Source organism: Pleurodeles waltl, chromosome 10, assembly GCF_031143425.1.
Source record: "Pleurodeles waltl isolate 20211129_DDA chromosome 10, aPleWal1.hap1.20221129, whole genome shotgun sequence".
NCBI lineage: Eukaryota > Metazoa > Chordata > Amphibia > Caudata > Salamandridae > Pleurodeles > Pleurodeles waltl.
In genome coordinates, this window is record NC_090449.1 from 1,029,895,229 (window position 1) to 1,029,914,400 (window position 19,172).

Below are 19,172 nucleotides of genomic sequence, written 5' to 3' on the forward strand. Positions count from 1 at the left end.
GGTGCTCCCGCCCCGGAAAAGGTGGCGGATTGGTGGGTCGTGATAGGGTGGGCGGTACATTGTCTGCCGCCTGGCTGTTGGCGGGGACCGCCGCGCTGTTTGTTTGTTCCGTCGTGGCGGGCGGAGTGTTAATGCGGCGGGCTGTGTTGGCGGTTCCCGCCAGGGTCAGAATTGCATATTTTGGACCGCCGGCCTGTTGGCGGGTTGGCCGCCGCTTTATCACCGACCGCCAGGGTCAGAATGAGGGCCTATGTCTTTTCTTAACACCGACTGACTACACCCTGAGTCAATAAGGGCCCATAGTGTTTTCCCGTTGACTTTCAGAAGCTGTTTAAACTTCTGGTTACCTCTTCCGGTACACAGTACCCGTCGCCTAGTAACTCCGATTTCCATTGGCTCACTACTATCCTGTTTTCTGGGGCACATTCGGGCAATGTGGCCCCATTCCCCACAGCTGTAACATTGGGGTCCTGCTACCGGTGGAGGGTTAGGAAATCGGTGAGGTACTGGTTCCTCCGAAAAGGGTCTTGGCGTAATTTTAGGATTGGGAGGTCCTGGCTTTAGGCTGGGTCGGGTGGACATATTTCTCACATCGGTGGAGCGATGATAAGCACACGCTAGATCAATTGCCATCTCAGTAGTCACCTTTGGATGTTGACGGATCCAGTGCTTAGTGGTGGTAGGTAGGGACTCTAAATATTGTTCAAGGACAATTGTTTGGATCACTTCCTCCCTACTATTTCCGGAAGAACCCAACCATTTTAAGGCCAAATCCTTTACCCGATAATAAAAGGTTCGGGGATCTTCATTCGGTCCCCATTTAATTTTTCTAAATTTAACCCTATAGTATTCCGTGTCATGTCCCACACGTTCTAATATACTAGTCTTTATCTCTCGGTATGGCGTGGTTCCACCCGGGTTTGCCGCTTGATATGCTGCTTGTAAGATCCCTGTAAGTAAGGGGGCGACATACTGACCCCATCTATCCTCAGGCCATTGGGCGGATGATGCCACTCTCTCAAAATTAGTAAAAAAGGCTTCGGGGTCTTCTCCGTCTTGATATTTCTGCAACACGGAACTTGGGACATTGGGATGCACCTTACTACTAGCAATGGTCTCAGTCAATTTTTTCATGCCCGTTTCATGGACCAGTTGATTATTCGCAAGGATGGTCGCCTGACTTTTCAAAGCCGACTGTAACGCTTCCCTGTCCTCTTTGGCCTCTCGCTGGTGGGCCTCCCACACCAGTTGGAGATGACGTTGGCCCTCGGCCAATTGCTTTATCATGTCCTCCAATGAGGGTTGGTCACTCATGGTTATACTGTTCGATTACTGCGAGGAGTCTACACAGGTAGATCCCACTTCTGACACCACTGTCGCAGGTCGAACAGTATGAGGACCACTGAGGCGTTATTTTAGTTAGTGGTAAGTGGTTTTATTTTAGTTATATGGGAAGTAGGGTATGTTTAACAAAATCACAAGTGTTATCGTCTTTCTTAGTCGCTTTGTTCTTCTTTTGTATCTTTTCCCCAGGTTCGTGATTGTATGTTCTTGCTTCTTATTTTACAGGTGACCCAGCTGCCTTGCTCGCTCGTCGGAGTCCAGGGTGGTGCCGGAAATAGAAGGGAAAACGCTAAGGTAAGTATTGATGTTTAATTGGGGTTCTTCCCTTTCTCTTATCTCTGGACTGGGAGGCGGTACACACAAAAGGAGGGGGTTGGTGCCAGTGAGGAGTGTTTTAGGGAATAGTGTGAACACATCTATTCTTAGTGTAGGAATAAGTGACACTGGTGAGTTAAGTTATAGTGCCCTTCCCTCTACCTCCCTTTCCAACCCTCCTCTATGACCCCTCCCCAGTCCCTTCTCCCCAATTTCCATTCTTCTTGTCCAAAAGGACCGTACCTTGTTTAGCCACGACCCTCCAGGGTCGTGGCTGGCTTGGTAGTGTTCCTCCTGCTGGTCTCCTGTTTCCAGGTTCTGGAGCTCTTCTTCTCTCTCTCCCTCCTCCAGTTCCTCGTCTGCTTCTATCCTGGTCCTCTGTTCTTCCTCACGCTTCTCTTGCCTCGCTCTCTCCGCGTTCCTCTCTCCCTCTGCGTTTCTCTCCTCCTCCGCGTTCCTCTCCTCCTCCGCGTTCCTCTCCCCCTCCGCTTTCAGCGCGTCCCCTTCTTGTGCGGCTCCAGCCCGGGAAACCGACGTCGTTTCCCGGGCAACGCGGTCCTGCCTGCCGCTCTCGGGACGCGTCTCCCCGGCAACGGGAAGACGCGGAAATGACGTATCGGCCTCGGCCGATACGTCATCTGCCTTGCTTGTAGCCGGGATCGCCCGGCTACAGGCACATTAGTTTGAAAACAGCTCTTTTACAAGCTGGTAGTCAATCAGTGCTTAATTTGTGCTTGTTGTTTCCGGTGCTGAGCACCGGCACTTATTTGTGAGGCCCGGGGCTTATTCTTCTGCCTCAAGCATTTGCTGCGAGCAAAAGATACATATAGGAAATACGGAAGAAGGAAAAACTAAAAAGCGTCATAAAGGGAGAAAGTAGAAAGTTGTAGGATGAGCTGAAGGGGCAGGGAGTGGCCGTAAAGGGATTGAAGAGGCCTGAGATGGCTTCAGGATTACGCTGCCTCAGTATTCAGTGCTGGCAGATTTAATTACAGCAGTCTCGTGTTTAAGAGAAGGTCTTTGAGCACCAGCACCTCTTTATTTACAAATTAGGCACTGGAGTCAATTAAGATAGTTAAGAAAGGCCGAGGCTGAACTCCAGCTAGTCTTATTACGAATAAATGTTGCCACCACATTTCTGTGAAGGAAAGTTCTAGAACTTGTTGGGGGGGGGGGGTTGACAAAATTCCTACACCCAAGTATTCCCATTATACCTTTATGGGTGCAGGTAAGCCCTGGGTGGTTGGGCAGTTGCCTCCCCCTCACAACAATTATTTTCCTAAAATAAATAAATACTGCCTAGTTTCTAGTGGGATTTCTGTCCCTCTGGGAAGAAGATTCAGGATAGCCCCCAATCTGCCCCATAGGGGGCAGAAAGACTGTCCTATAGGGATGGGGGCCCAGTTCAGTGTATGATTGGGCTGCCCGCACCCCTTATTTATTTTGAAAACAATAACCCACTGTTTCTAGTACACTTTCTGCATCCTTGGGAGGGCAAATTGGAGTTAAGTCACCCAGACTGCTCCTTGGTGGGCAAAGACTGTTAGGTAATGGAAAGGCCTGAAGCATGGAGGGGCTACCCCCACACCATTCTTTTTAAAAAAATAATTATTGGCGCTATTGAATTTTCCTCCACGCCCCTTTACGCCCAGGGAGGGCAGTTTGGAGTAAGACCACCTGTCTGCACCACAGGGGGGCTGAAAGACTGCAAACCTTTTTTGGGGTGGGGTAAGGCCAGATGCCAGGATAGGCCACCCCACCCATTTTCTTTAAATCCCTGGCACTAATTGGCTTGCTGTCCCACCCATTTTACCCTGGGATGGGCAGATTGCAGGTAAGCCCCCAAGTATACCCAAAATAGGGGTCAGAAATACGGATGAGGCCTGTGTGGGTATGTATAAGGCTTGAGGCCTGGGTGAGCTAGCCAACCCATTCTTTTTTTTAAAAAATCCTCATGCTGGTGAGATTTGTGAGCCCTGGAGTGGGGCACATTGGAGTTGAATCCCACAATTCCAAGTAGCGTGAAGGATGTGAATGTCTCATCTTTCATATGTAAAAGATTAAAGTGTGTTTATTTATACATTTTGTATAGCGCACACTGCATAACTGAATCACTTTTAGGTGCTGGAGAGAGAGTGAGGGACGAATTACACCAAAAGTGGTCACAGGGTAGAAGAGAAAGGTTTTCAATTGTGTCCCAAATGTCAAGAAGTTGTTGGAGTTACATAGGCATTGAGGAATGCTTTAACACAAGCAAGGTTCAAATACTAGGGAGCCCTCTCTGTGCAAAACTTGCGTGCCTTTTAGAGACCACAAGGAGGTTGACATTGTTCGAATGGAGTGGTCTAGGCTGGGTGTATTGCCTAATTGCCGTCTGTATGCATTTAGGTGCTGAGCGAGTGGCTTGAAGGGGTCCCAGGGCTGTATAGCCACCCACTATTTTGGACCCTATCTGACACCCTGTTAGTGCTTCTCCTGAAGTTGTGGGGAGCTTTAGAAATGTACTCCTGTGGTGGGTTGAGACATAAAAGACTAAGCAAGGAGATAAAATCTATGACCAGGATGTGCCTGGTCAGTATATCCGACCCATGCGCCATCATAGCCATCCTCAAATTGCACCTATATTCTGGTCAAACTCAAACCACTAACCATCATTGGCGCTAAGTGCCTTATGGCACTATTTCTACATAAAACTTTAGAAATGCATACCTCTGGTTCCCCTTATTGTTTATATGTTGCTGGGTGTTGTGTTTTATTTTGCCCAAGTCATTAATAAGGTGTATGGCAATGTTTTGAGCCTTCTGAAATCTGTTAATTTGGTAGAAAGACAGGACAATGCCAAAGAAAGGAAGGGTTGCAGTAGTCTAAACAGCAGTTTACTAGAGCTCTGACTATCAAGGTGTGTTGTTCTTTGTTAGTTAGTGAAAGGAGGATTTGATTACTGCTCTAATTTGGGAGTCAAAGCTTGAGTCAATGTCCAGTATGATTCACTGACTTTTAGCGTTAGTTTTGACAGGCACAATTTTTATGAGGAGTACCAGAGGCGGCAGATGGTGTCTTCTCTTCTTGAGGTGGTGGGAACTAGTGCTATGATGTTCATTATGCATAAATAACAAGTGATGGATGGAATGTTGAACAATGTCAAACACTCACCCTCAGTACAGAAATCTGGGCCTAAATCCATCGTTTTTTTGCTGCCCAAAGCATTCCAGTGTAGACCCGGCCACATGCAAATCAGGCTTGACCCTGCTCCCCATGGTAGCAGTTCAGCCCTAAGTGGGAAATGTATGGCCAGACGTGGGTCTTGTGCTCACTTTGGCCACTGGATTGAAACTAGCCTGGCTGATGAAGGGTGATACCCTGAAAACTGTCCTAGGATGCTTGTTTCCAGTCAAGGGAGGACCTGGCCTGGCAGTCCGGTCTGGACTGTTCCCATGGGGAGCAGGGTCAAAACTGATTTGCTTATGACTGGGTCCAAACTGGAGTGGCAAGTTGGGCAAAAAAAAATGGATTAATCCCAGATCTCTGTGACTGGGGGTGAATGTTTCCATTGTTCAGCATTCCATCCATCATCTTTTTCTTTATGATTTTCATTTAGCACAGTTGAGTTTTAGGTTGTTCTGATTTGTCCACATTTCAACTGGCCAGCCCAGTTTAGACATCTATGAATTGGTTCTCAGAGCCTCTTACTCACAGTTATATTTTATATCATCTGCATAGGAGTGGAATACATTGTGGGGATCAAAAGAGATCAATTAGAGGCTTTACATAAATGATGAGGAATAAACATGATGGGGGACCATGAGGCACTCTGCAGGTCACTGGGCCTGCAGGGAAGGTATACTCTCCAGTCTAATTTATTGTGGCCTGAATTTGAGGACAGTATTGAACCATTCAAGTAATCTGTCTGTGACATGCGCACTAGTGAAGTCTTTGCAGAACAGTGTTGTGGTCCACTGAATCAATAACCGTGGACATGTCGAGGAGGATCAGCATGCATAGTGATCTCTGGTCATTCACTTCTAGTGTATTGTCCAAGACATTTCAAAGGCCTTCTTTGGGCCACAATTTTTGGGTGGATTCCAGATTGGATGGAGTCCAATACGCTGTTAGACCTGAGGTGAGAATGAAGCTGAGAGGCGAACGCTTTCTCCATAGTTTTGGAAATTCATGGAAGGCCTGCAATGGGGTGGTAGTTTTTCAGATCAGCAGGGTTTGGACTGTTTTGTAAGACTGGTCACAACAGAGTATATTAAAATAGATGAATTTCATCACCTTCTAGTCTTCTGTTTATTAATACATTTATGGCGGAAACAAGTAATTCTGGATGTTTAGAGGTGGTGTCATCAGGGTAAGGGTCACCTGGGTTCTGCATGGGTTTCAGACATTGAGCAGTGAAGTTTTTTATATCTTATATATTTCTGGGAAGCTGAATCTTTGAGACATTTCTTTCTTTCCAGGGAGGAAATAAAATATATATTTTTTTTTTAAGTACCTGCTGCCGCTGCCGCCGCCACCATTGACTTCCTCGATCCTCTTCCTGCGATTGTGCTGGTATCCCAGCAGTCCCTGGGACACCAGAAAAGGCTTCCTAGCAATCCTGGTGCTGCTCTTATGCTATACCTAGCATGAGAGCAGCATCAGGATTGGCCGGAATGGCATATTCTACTGCTCAGACTGTGCCCTGGGGTCTGTGCAGTTTCGCCAACCTGGCTGTAACACAGCCAGATTGAAGAAACCTAAGTGCGCTTGTCAGTTTGGCCAGCCTAAGACGGCCGGCCAAACTGACACGCGCACTTAGTGACACTGACTCCACTCCTCCTGCTCCCCCCTCCCATGGAACATCCCGCCCCTCCCTGCACCTGTTTTTCTGCTGCTGGCTCAGCCACTGCGGCGACACTCCTTCGCTGTTACGAAGGAGCCGCTCCAAATAGGTCACCCCATGTAGGACTTTTTCCCACAAAGCAGGGTGTATTTAAAAGTAGGATTTGTAGAAATGTAATGCTAACATGTCCTTACTTTGGCCAGCACCCAAAAGCTATTTCACCCATATAGAAACACTGGAATGTAATGTTAAATACTAATGCTGTATTCCAGGAATGAGCCCAGCTAGAAAAATAATTAAACAACTATGTTTTTTAGTTATTAAAAAAATCGAATTCAATGATGATGCCAGGTTTTAATACATATTAAGGAAAAGTAACTTTTAGAACATAACCTTTTCTCTGCCTGAGGTTCCTTAAAGCTAATTTTAATTGGCTCTCCAGCTACTCCCAGGCACTGATTAGCCTTGAATAGGAGTGTGCAATGCCTCCCAGGAGCAAACACAGGCTGATCTTAACAGGCAGAGATAACTCCTTTGAGTTCAGCGGAATATATAGGGCAGGGGCTGTGGGCCTCCTTTTGACAACAATGTCAAATCCTGTTTGTCAGGTCTACTGAAGCATCTGTAACTCTTAAGGCACACTTGAAAGGAAAAGAACAGGATACCAAAACAATGCTTGTGTATTGCATGTCTGGTACCTGGAGGACCCTGCTTTTCTCCTACAAGACCTGTCTCTGGGCTTTTTATGGGAACTGTGCCTGTTGCAAACTAGATTTCAGTGTTAGATGTTGGAGGGCACAAAGATTGCCCTCCCCACTCACACCTCCCAGCCCTGAAGGATTGGACCTGCTCCCTCTTGTACCTAGCACAAAGAAGTGGACTCCACAGGTCAGCTGCCTGACCTCCTGTGTGGCTACAAGTATACAACAAGCTGTAAGATGCCTTTTTTCCGGGAGTAGCCAGCTGGCCAGTGGCAACTGGACTGAACCTTGCTTTTGGCCCCTGTCTGGCACCCTGAGAGTGCCTCTCCTGACACTTTGGGGGGGAGTTTAGAAGTGTACTCCTCCGGTGGATTGAGACATAAAAGACTACACTGAGAGATAAAATCTATGACCAGCACGAGCCTGGTTCAGTACCCGACCCACGCTCCATCATGGCCACCCTCAAATTCCACCCTATTCTGGTCAAACTCAAACCACTGACTAACATTGGTGCTAAGTGCTTTTTGGCAGTGTTTCTAATTAAAACTTTAAAAAATCATATGTCTGGTTCCCCTTACTGGGTTTTTGTCATTTTGTTTTTTAAAGTTTACGCAAGTTTTCTAATTCGGTTCTGGACATTTATTGTTTTGCATTTTATTACTGTTTTGGTTCTGCATAAAGACTTTACACGTTGCTCTAGTTAAGCCAGTCTGCTGTCTGCCATAGCTGCAGGGGTTGAGCGCAGGTTAATTTGGAGATTTTGAGGGGTCACCCTGACAAGGGTTGTGATAACTAATAATCACATCTGTTGTAGAAAATTTTAAAGATGCCGACTGAGGGGATAAAATAGGGAGAAATATACTGTGGAGGTGATAAACTGTGAGCCTGGCTACATTGAGAGAAGACCGAGCCAGGGGACCAAGGGTAGAGAGAGTAGAGACCCTGGAGACAAGTGGTGGGTGATGTGGGAAATGTGGGGCAACCAAAGATGAAAGATGGAGGCGCAGAGGAGAGGTGGGGGGCGAGCTAACTGGTGGCCTGTGAGAGGAGGAGAGACAGGGGTAGGTGGAGGGGGCTTGGATGGGGACCGTGAGGGGTCATGGAGCAAGCAGTTGTATGTGCACATATATGCACCGGAAGCACGTTAAGGCATGTGAGGTGGAAGGGTTGGGAGAAGGCGCGCTGTGAACCCCACCGTGGAGGAGGGAAGGAGGGACTGCGTCGGTGGTGACGGAGAGGCACCTGACTTTCAGGCCGGAGGGAGGAGGGCCGGTCGTGAGTGACAGCCCGGAGATTTCCCCATCCCCAGCTGCAGCTCCACGGCCGTGGGCTGGAAGAGGCCGGCATGAGGGGAGGAAGGGGAGGGCTGCGGAGAGCTCCCTCCCAGGGAGCTCCCCTGGCATGCCTGGGTGCCGGCCACTCGCAGGCGCCGGAGTGAAAGTGCGTCTGTGTGAGGGGGTGTGCGCGCTGAGGCGGAGGACGGCCTCCCTCGGCGCTACAGGAAGAGTCACCACATACACAAACACCCCCACCGCGGGGAGGGAGTGAAAGTGTGCGCTCGGCCGAGGCTGGGGAGTGAACCGGAGCTAGGAGCCAGGATCCGAGCCTGTGAGTGACAGGAGCCGAGCCAGGAGCCAAGCCTGACAGGAGCCGAGCCCGTGAGTTAAAGGAACCGAGCCTGTGAGTGACAGGAGCCGAGCCTGACGGGAGCCAAGCCTGTGAGTGACAGGAGCCAGGAGCCGAGCCTGTGAGTGAAAGGAACCGAGCCAGGAGCCGAGCCTGTGAGTGACAGGAGCCAGGAGCCGAGCCTGTGAGTGACAGGAGCCGAGCCTGACGGGAGCCAAGCCTGTGAGTGACAGGAGCCAGGAGCCGAGCCTGTGAGTGAAAGGAACCGAGCCAGGAGCCAAGCCTGACAGGAGCCGAGCCTGTGAGTGAAAGGAACCGAGCCAGGAGCCAAGCCTGACAGGAGCCGAGCCTGTGAGTTAAAGGAGCCTGCCTGCAGCTGAGCCTGTGAGTGAAAGGATCAGAGCCAGGAACCGAGCCTGCCAGGAGCCGAGCCTATGAGTGAAAGGAGCCAAGTACGGGAGTGAAAGGAGCCGAGCCAAGCTTGACAGGAGCCAAGCCTGTGAGTGAAACGAGACACGAGCCGATCCTGTGAGTGAGAGGAACCGAGCCAGGAGCCAAGCCTGTGAGTGACAGGAGCCAGGAGCGAAGCCTGTGAGTGAAGAGGCGCTATGTGCCAAGCCAGTGAGTGAAAGGAGCTGGGAACCAAGCACGAGAGTGTTTGGCATCGGGCATCACAGCTTAAAAATCCTCTCAGCGGGCAGAGGGCGGCTGCAGGAGCAGGTCCCGGGGGGGTCCCAGCACACAAGCGCCTCGAGGTTTCATCAGAGCACCCCAGGGGTGCGCGGAAGTCTCGGGGTGCCCGCAGCACATAAGAGGGTGTTTACAGTCACACGGGAGAGTGTGCAGGCTCACGGCACACACGAGGAGCCGCAGGGACTGTCTCTCCTGTGGTGGTCTGTGAGTCAGAAGACCCGCAGGAACCGTCTCTGGGGACCGCCCGGGCACAGGGGGCTGCGGGGCCTGGAGCTCCAGTGTGCCCGCCACAGACGGGAGGCGGCAGGGACTGTCCCTGACTTGGCGACTGTCAACCCGGATAAGTTTCAGGGCGACGTTGAGGCTTCCAAGCAGCAGTGACGTGGCGCAGGGAACCGAGCTGCAGGAACGGATGTCAGTGCACCTGCAGGAACAGACGAAACTACTGCAGGAACTACTGTCCATCTCAAAGATCTGCGGGAGCGAGCCACGGCAGGACTGCAGGGACTGAATATATCAAGCAGCAGGAAGAGAGAGCTGCAGGGACAGCCGCCCAGACCAGTGCACCGCTGCTACAACTGCTGTCCGACACGAAGAAGACCTTCATGAAGGGACAGCAGCAGAACTGCAGGAACCACCGCTGTTGGCTCTGAATATCTCCAGCTGTTGAAGCGGAGCACTGCAGGAACTGCTGTCAGGGATCAGAGAACAGCTGCAGGAACTGTTGTCCGGCTCAGAGTCCAGGAACTGACCGGGGCAGAGCTGCAGGAACTGACACTGATTATACCTAAACGCACGAAGGGAGAGCTGCAGGGACTATCGACAGCGGCAGGAAGTGGAGCTCAGGGAGGCCACCTGCGGGAAGTGGGCAGAGCAGAGCTGCAGGAAGTCACTTTGAATGCTTTTTGCAGCGCGAAGGGAGAGCCGCAGGAACATCAGCGCAGGGAGTTGTTGCGCCTGAACCGGGACCTGCTCTGAAGCCCCCTTGGGGGGCGGAGAGGGGCCGGACGGGGGTATTTCTCTCTGAAAAGCCCCAGGGCCGGCAGCGGGGGAGCCTTGGTCTCCACGGCCCCCATCTATGCGTTCTTCGGCCACAGAGAGCCCCCCGCGGTCGCCCCCGTCCTAGGAGGAGGCCGGGAGCCCCCCATGGAGAAGCCCCAGTCCAGCCCGGGCAGCGGCAGCAGCAGCCGGAGCAGCAGCAGGGCCACCTCGGCCGGCTCGTCGCCCTCCTCCTCCGGCGGCGGAGGGAGCCGCAGGGTGTCCGGGGCCGGCCGGCTGCAGGCCGTGGTGGGGAGGCTGAACGGAGCCGGGGCTGGAGATAGCGCCTCGGGGACCAGGGAGCACCAGCAGGCGCTGGAGGGCGTGCTGAGCAAGTACACCAACCTCCTGCAGGGCTGGCAGAACAGGTAAGAGATGACACCTGCCCCCGGGGGAGGGAGGAGGGGGCATGAACCTGACCCCAGGCCCTTGAAATGCAGGGACCCCGCTGGGTGGTGAAGCAAGTCCCCCGAAGTACTTCTCTATGAAATGCACAACTCCCCACCCCCCCCCCAGGGCAGGAACTGGCACAATTCTGTGAATACTAAAACGTGTTTGGCGTATTAAATCTTAAGGCATATATATAAATATATAACACTCCCTAAGCCGTGTACGCTATGTAGTAGCAGCGGCAGACACCGTGCAACAATACGTATTTATCGACCTCAGAAGGATGACATGCTGAGTTTTCCCACTGGGATGTGTTTGCACGCAGCTCTCTGCAAGAGGAGCATTAACCATCTGAGTTGTCTCACCAGTTCTCTTCACACCAGCACGGTCGCAGCCGCGCCGACTTCAGCTGGCTCGAGGCAGGCTGCACGTCAATGCATTGGTGGTGAGAGGGATGCTTAATAGAATGAACGCTGCTGGGTGCAGTCCGGATGCTGCAGCGCGGAGAAGCAGCGCTGCAGCTGGCCAGAGAGTGTTGATATCTGGATGTCTCCTCTGGGCTGCCGCTGACTGTGCACACAGATAACGCGAGACTGACACACATCTAAGTACAGTGATGGCCACAATGCCTGGGACCCTGCTACACGTGACTAGAGACCCCCGTCCTCTGCACATAGACTGACCCGCAGGGCTTCACGGCGCCCTGTGTTGGGCGCTCTGTGCTGTTCTGCTATCACAGGCGTTGCAGCCACATCTGTGTATACAAACAGCACTCTTCAAACTGCTCAAGCGCACTTCAGAGCCTTACACAGCCCTGGCAGGGGCAGCGCGGCCTCTTCAGCGCAGGCGGGCCCCTAACCCTTCAGGGGCCCCCATTCAGTCCAAGGCCAATTAATATCTATAAAATATGCGGGACTAAAGCCCCCTCATCACATTATGGGGTGGGGGATGGTATTTTGTGTTCAGCCACTGAACATTGGACCCGGGTACCTCAATAGCCGCATCACCTACCATAGACCCACCGGACCCCTCCGCGCCGCCGGACTCCTTACTCACGCACATCCCGCACGTACCCAGACCGGAACTGGCGGTGGTGCCTTCTCGAGCCTCGCTCCTAAAGCCTGGAAGGACCTGCCCCTGCACATGAGGCCCCTTCTATGTGCTTGAATTCTAGGAAAAGCTGAAGATGTGGCTCATCTAGGAGGCCAGGCCTGGCCCGGACTGCTCCTGCGTCAGCGCCAGGATACACTTCGGGGCCACGAGCTCTACAAATACACATAACATGACACGAAAGAACATCGGTCTGACCTATAATTTCACCCGTGGGTGTCTTGAAGCAAAACAACTGATGATTATTGTTACCCCGCTCAGTCATACTCATTTTTCGACCTAATGAGGATGTAAATATCAGTAGACCCGGTAGGACCAGAACCTCCCCATTGGGTCAAACAGAGATGCTCACACTGGATTAAGTTTACCGTGTGCTCCTCGGCAAATCACTCTGTTTTTGTGTCAGTCACTCAGTTTTTCTAATCACACAAAAGGGTGACCGGTGTCAGAGACCCCAGATGGGCAGCGACCTCCACTGCGAGCTGCTGGCCAATGACCAAAGCCTATTGCTGACACTCCTGGACCACTGACAACACAACTTCTCCTGGCCACAGGCTGCACAATGTCGCCCCAGCAAAGGGGCTAATGCCGATCTAAAGACTGGCACCTCCTGGTGTCAGGGGCTTCCTCAGTTTACTGGGGGTCAGAGGTCATCTATCACAGAGTCACATACAGCGGCCCATAAACGTCATACAAGTAACCGGGCTAGCAATTTATAATAGGTGGCTCAATAGGCGACCTGTTGACCTAAAAGGAGCAGTGGAAAGGAATTCTGGGCTCCCTGGAGTAGCGTGTACCGATCTGCAAAGCGCTTCAATGCCTCAGCAGAGCTGTAGCGCTACATAACACATATTTCATGTGAAATAGAGACACTTGTGCCTGAACGTGAACTGCTCAGCTAAGAAGGGGAATTCGTTGGGGTCGGGTACCCACCGCAGGAGTAGTGCCCACCCGCAGGAGCATCACCCACCTCCCTCCCCCGACCTTCCCCTGCAAGGTATGGGCAGGGAGCCAGTCACCCTGTATAAAGAGTACATGGTCAGGAGATGTTGATGTCAGATAGTATGACGTCAGCTCGGTATCCATGTCTGCTGCAGCACCTTACACTCCCCGTGGTCTCCAGCTCAGGCTTTCCTCTTACCCCGTGACTCCTGCGCGGTGTCTTCTGGGAGTTTGTGTTCTGAATTCTGTGACTCATTTTGCTCCTGTTGCACCAAAGGGGGGCTGTTCCATCCATGTATCACCCACAACTGGACAAACTCCCCTGCCGCATCTCCCTCCCCAATTTCTCCTTTTCACGTGGATACAAATGAGCATCACCCTGAAAGCCCCTCTTCCCATGACATGATAGTGCACCTGGGGCAGCCTTCACCGGGGTGTGTCTGAGGGTCCGGGAGGGAGAGGGGAGTAGGGTCTTTCCACCCTCTGCCCCACCAGGGGCGTACCTTGGGGAGGGGGGCATCAGATTTCACAACAATCTCGCTGGCAGATACTGTTAACATACATTATGCGACAAGCTGGGTGCATGGGGGAGGGCTACTGGGCAGTGCTAGGGGGCAGACTGGGGATTGATAGAATTACTAAGTGAGAGAAAACATAATAGTTGGTAAAATAGCTAATATTTTTAGGACTTTCAAAACGGAGGGAGGGAGAGCGTGTGTGCGTTTTTGTCTCTCTGTGTGTAAACATTCCTGGTTAAATCCGACGGACTCCTCACCATGTCCGGCTTAAAGCACATGCACTGAAATATTTATCATAAAATACATTTATTGGCGGGGTGTAACACCCCCCTGAGCCTAAGCCACTGTGCCCCACACGTGTCCAGTGTGGCAGGGCTGTCTGTCCACCTGTGAGTCTTGCTGGACGGCACTCGAGCCACACCCTAGAGCCCTTGGAGCTTGTTTTGTGTGTGTTGTGTGTCAGATTACTCAGGGTGCATTTTAGGGTAGTTGTGGAGTATCTTTAGTAGTGCTGATTGTCATAGTAGTAGTGTTGCACTTCATGTTAGAGAAGTTGTGGTGTGACAGGAGAGTGGTGCATGTTAGAACAGTCATGCATGTATCAGTAATCTTCATGCATGCCATGCTAGGTGTGTCCTGGTGTGTGTTAGAGTGGCCGTGCATGGTACAGGAGCAATCGGTGTAAAAGTAATGGTGGTACATGTCAGAGTAGTTGGTGCATGGTAGTAAAGTCATGAGGCATGTTAAAGTAGTCATGCTTGTTCAATTAGATGTGGTGAATGTCAGGCTAGATAAGTTGCCGTGCTAGTGTAGTCATCCATGTTACAGTAGTAGTCCTACATGTTAGAGTAATCGTGATGCAGGTCAGTGTTGTTGTGATTCATGTCATGCTATAGAAATCATGGTGTGTGCTACAGTAATTGTACATGTTAGAGTAGGCGTGCTGCATGTCTGAGCAGTCGTGGTGCATGCTAGAGTAGTTGTGTTGCATGTTAATGAAGTTGTGTTACATGTTCAAACAGTTGTGGTGCATGTTAGAGTAGTCATGGCTCATGTCATGCTAGAGCAGCCATGGTGTTTGTTAAAGTAATTGTGCATCTTAGAGCAGGCGTGCTGTATGTCAGATCAGTCGTGGTGCATGCTAGAGTAGTTGTGGTGCATCTTAAAAAAGTTGAGTTACCTGTGTAGACAGTTGCGGTGTATGTTAGAGTGGTCGTGGTACATGACAGAGTAGATTTGTGCATTAGAGTACTGTGATGTGTGTTAGCATAGTCATGTTAGAGTAGTCGTGACATGTTAGAGTAGTAGTGTTCCATGTTAAGAAAGTCGTGGCATGTGTCAGAGTAGTAGTGGTGTGTGTTCGAGTAATTACATGGTGTAACACAGAAGTCGTAGCGTGGGTTAGATTAGTCGTGGTCCATGTTAGACTGGTTGGTTTGCATGTTTGCGTAGTCATGATGCATGCTAGAGTAGTCATGTTCCATGTTAGGGTAGTCATGGCATGTGTCAGAGCAGTAGTGTTGTGGGTTATAGTAGTCACATGTTGTATGTATGTTCATAGCGTGGGTTAGATTAGTCGTGGTCCATGTTAGACTAGCTGGTTTGCATGTCAGCGTAGCCGTGATGCGTGTTACAGTAGTCATGTTCCATGTTAGGGTAGTCGTGGCATGTGTCAGAACAATAGTTTTGTGTATTATAGTAATCACACGGTGAAAAACAGTAGTTGTAGCATGGATTAGATTAGTCGTGGTCCATATTAGACTAGTTGGTTTGCCAGTTAGCGTAGTCATGATGCATGCTAGAGTAGTCATGTCCCATGTTAGGGTAGTCGTGGCATGTGTCAGAGCAGTAGCGTTGTGTGTTATAGTAGTCATATGTTGTATGACAGTATTCATAGCGTGGGTTAGATTAGTCGTGGTCCATGTTAGACTAGCTGGTTTGCATGTTAGCCTAGTCGTGATGCGTGTTAGAGTAGTCATGTTCCATGTTAAGGTAGTTGTGGCATGTGTCAGAGCAGTAGTGTTGTGTTACAGTAGTCACATGTTGTATGACAATATTCATAGCGTGGGTTAGATTAGTCGTGATCCATGTTAGATTAGTTGGTTTGCATGTTAGCGTAGTCGTGATGCGTGTTAAAGTAGTCGTGTTCCATGTTAGAGCAGTGTTGTTGCGAAGGTCATGTAGGCTATAATTCAGATGATAAAAATAGTCCCCTTACCATGGTTGGGACGGTTACGGAGTTAAAACACAGACCTAACTGGGGTGCAGTGGACCCCTCACTGCCCCGGGCCCTGGTGCCACTTCTCCGGATCCACTAATGACAGCCGTGTCGGTGCTCCCTGTATCCCTTCACACAGCCCTACCCTTCATCTCCCCCTTACCTCCTTATCATACCACAACCCTGTCACTCGCCCCTCATTCCCTTGTTATCTCTCCAGTTATCCCCCCCTCTCTATTTCACTCTGATGTTTCCTTCTCCATCTCTCCCTTTCTTCCTGTGTTGCTCTGTCCCTCCCACTCTCCGCTCTGTGCCCTGTATCACTCCACTCTCCCCTCCTCTTCCAGAACTTCTGCATCATTCTTTGTATGTCTCCCCTCTTGGCTCCTCTCCCTTCCTCTGTATCTCGCTACTTCCCATCTGTAGCTCCAGTTTCCACCCCTTCTCCCCATTCTCCACGGATGGTTCCAGGCTGCACTCTACACAGCTCTTACTTTTTCCTCTGGTAGCACTCTAGTCCCTTTTGTTCCCTCTTCTTCCTCTCTTCTTTCACTCTGTCCTAGTTCCTCTCATTCTCTCCCAGTGCTTTATTTGTAAAAAATAAAAATAATAAATAAGTGATGTGGCCCTTGTCAGGAGGCCACTGCAGCTTGCACCAACCATAGTCTTGCCAGCGCTGCCAGGGACAGCACCAATTACTACCCAATTACTAACCATCACACACTTCAGACTATTCCAGGACCCCAGCGCTATAAGAATGGCTTCGGTGGCAGGTATTAGTCATTTTTAAAGTATATTGAATTAGTAAACACCTGTTATTTTGCTCATCTGTAAAGCAGACAGCGCCACCATGTGGCAGACTGTCATAAGTCCCTGTGTTGACAACTATGCTAAGCACCGGAAACCACTGCCTCAAATTAAGCAGTGTTCTCCCCCGTCTTTGCATCCATCTCTATCCAGCTACCACAATCTCCACTCCCTGCATTTCTAGGTTCTTGTTCCACTCATACCATTCACTCAATATCTCAACATATTCCTTGTATTTCTGTACCCCGCCCCCTTTATCTTCACTGCTTTCTACTTTTCCCCTTTACCTTTGTCTCTCTGTTCTTCCTCCAGCAGCTCATCACTTCACCTCCACTTCTCTCCACGCTTCATTTCCTTCCTGTATGTCTCTTCGCAGCTCTCATTTCTTACTACCTGACTCTCTCCACTCTTTCATTTTCTCTCTCCTGAATCCCTCTATTCTCTCTCGCACCTCTCTATCATCACCCCCTCTCTCCCCATTCTTCCCTGAACCCCTCGATGCATTCACTCTCTGCTCTACCTTGTGCCTCCGTTCTCGCCTGAACCTCTCACTGTGCCCTGTATCTCTCCATTTACACCAGCATCGCTCCATCCTTCTTTGTGTCTCCCACCTGCAGCAGGAGTGGTGCACGCTAGAGTAGTCATGGTGTGTGGTACAGTAGTAATGGTGTGTGGTACAGTGGCAGTGGAGCACGCTAGAGTAGTCATATTGTGTGTTACAGTAGTAATGGTGTGTGTTACAGTAGTAATGGTGTGTGGTACAGTAGTCGTGGTGTGTGGTACAGTGGCAGTGGAGCACGCTAGAGTAGTCATATTGTGTGTTACAGTAGTCATGTGTGGTACGTACAGTAGTCATGCGTGTTACAGTAGAAGTGATACACGCTAGAGTAGTCATGGTGTGTGTTACAATAGTCATGGTGGGTAGTACAGTAGTAGTGGTGCACGCTAGAGTAGTCATGGTGTGATACAGTAGTCATGTGTGGTACAGTAGAAGTGATACACGCTAGAGTAGTCATGGTGTGTGTTACAGTAGTCATGTGTGGTACAGTAGGAGTGGTGCATGCTAGAGTAGTCATGGTGTATGATACAGTGGTGATGTGTGATCCAGTAGGAGTGGTGCACGCTAGAGTAGTCATGGTATGTGGTACAGGAGTTGTGGTGTGTGTTACAGCAGTCGTGTGGTACAGTAGTAGTGGTGCACGCTAGAATAGTCATGGCGTGTGTTACAGTAGTCATGTGTGGTACGTACAGTAGTCATGCGTGTAACAGTAGTCATGTATGGTACAGCAGTAGTGGTGCATTCTAGAGTAGTCATGGTGTGTTACAGTAGTCATGGTGTGTTACAGTAGTCATGGTGTGTGGCACAGTAGTCGTGGTGTGTGGTACAGTAGCCATGGTGTGTGTTACAGTAGTCATGTGTGTTACAGTAGCCATGGTGTGTGTTACAGTAGCCATGGTGTGTGTTACAGTAGTCATGTGTGTTACAGTAGTCATGGTGTGTGTTACAGTAGTCATGTGTGATACAGTAGTCATGGTGTGTGATAAAGTAGCCATGGTGTGTGTTACAGTAGTCATGTGTGATACAGTAGCCATGGTGTGTGTTCCAGTAGCCATGGTGTGTGTTACAATAGTCATGTGTGATACAGTAGTCATGGTGTGTGTTAAAGTCACCATGGTGTGTGTTACAGTAGTCATGTGTGTTACAGTAGCCATGGTGTGTGTTACAGTAGCCATGGTGTGTGATACAGTAGTCATGGTGTGTGATACAGTAGTCATGGTGTGTGTTAAAGTAGCCATGGTGTGTGTTACAGTAGTCATGTGTGGTACAGTAGTCATGGTGTGTGTTACAGTAGTCATGTGTGATACAGTAGTCATGGTGTGTGTTAAAGTAGGCATGGTGTGTGTTACTGTAGTCATGTGTGATACAGTAGTCATGGTGTGTGTGTTACAGTAGCCATGGTGTGTGTTACAATAGTCATGTGTGATACAGTAGTCATGGTGTGTGTTAAAGTCACCATGGTGTGTGTTACAGTAGTCATGTGTGATACAGTAGCCATGGTGTGTGTTAAAGTAGCCATGGTGTGTGTTACAGTAGTCATGTGTGTTAAAGTAGCCATGGTGTGTGTTACAGTAGCCATAGTGGGTGTTACAGTAGTCATGTGTGATACAGTAGTCATGGTGTGTGTTAAAGTAGGCCTGGTGTGTGTTACAGTAGTCATGTGTGTTAAAGTAGCCATGGTGTGTGTTAAAGTAGCCATGGTGTGTGTTACAGTAGTCATGTGTGATACAGTAGCCATAGTGGGTGTTACAGTAGTCATGTGTGATACAGTAGTCATGGTGTGTGTTAAAGTAGCCATGGTGTGTGTTACAGTAGTTGTGTGTGATACAGTAGTCATGGTGTGTGAGACAGTAGTAGTAGTAGCACATTCTAGAGAAGTCATGGTTAACAGTAGTTAGTTTGCATGTTAGAATAGTTGTGTGTGTTACAGGAGTATGTATTGTAGGTTACAGTAATCGTGCTACATATTGGAGAAGTTGTAGTTGGTGTTACAGTGGTCATGGTGTGTGATACAGTAGTTGTGGTGCTTGTTAGCTTAGAGTAGTTATGTTGAATGTTGAATAGTCGTCGTGTGTGTTTCAGGAGT

General features: G+C 49.8%; 1 protein-coding gene across 2 annotated transcripts in view; it reads left to right on the forward strand.

Moving 5' to 3' along the window:
* Positions 1–8,395: 8,395 nt before the first annotated feature.
* The window catches only part of OSBPL10 (oxysterol binding protein like 10), a 553,744-nt gene continuing 542,967 nt past the window's right edge, over positions 8,396–19,172 (forward strand). Inside the window, exon 1 of one of the 2 annotated variants that reach the window (XM_069211998.1) lies at positions 8,396–10,910. In XM_069211998.1, the coding sequence (XP_069068099.1) occupies positions 10,651–10,910 (260 nt within the window). In that variant the 5' untranslated portion in view covers positions 8,396–10,650. The remainder of the gene's footprint in view (positions 10,911–19,172) is intronic. The other variant, XM_069211999.1, reaches the window with a different exon arrangement.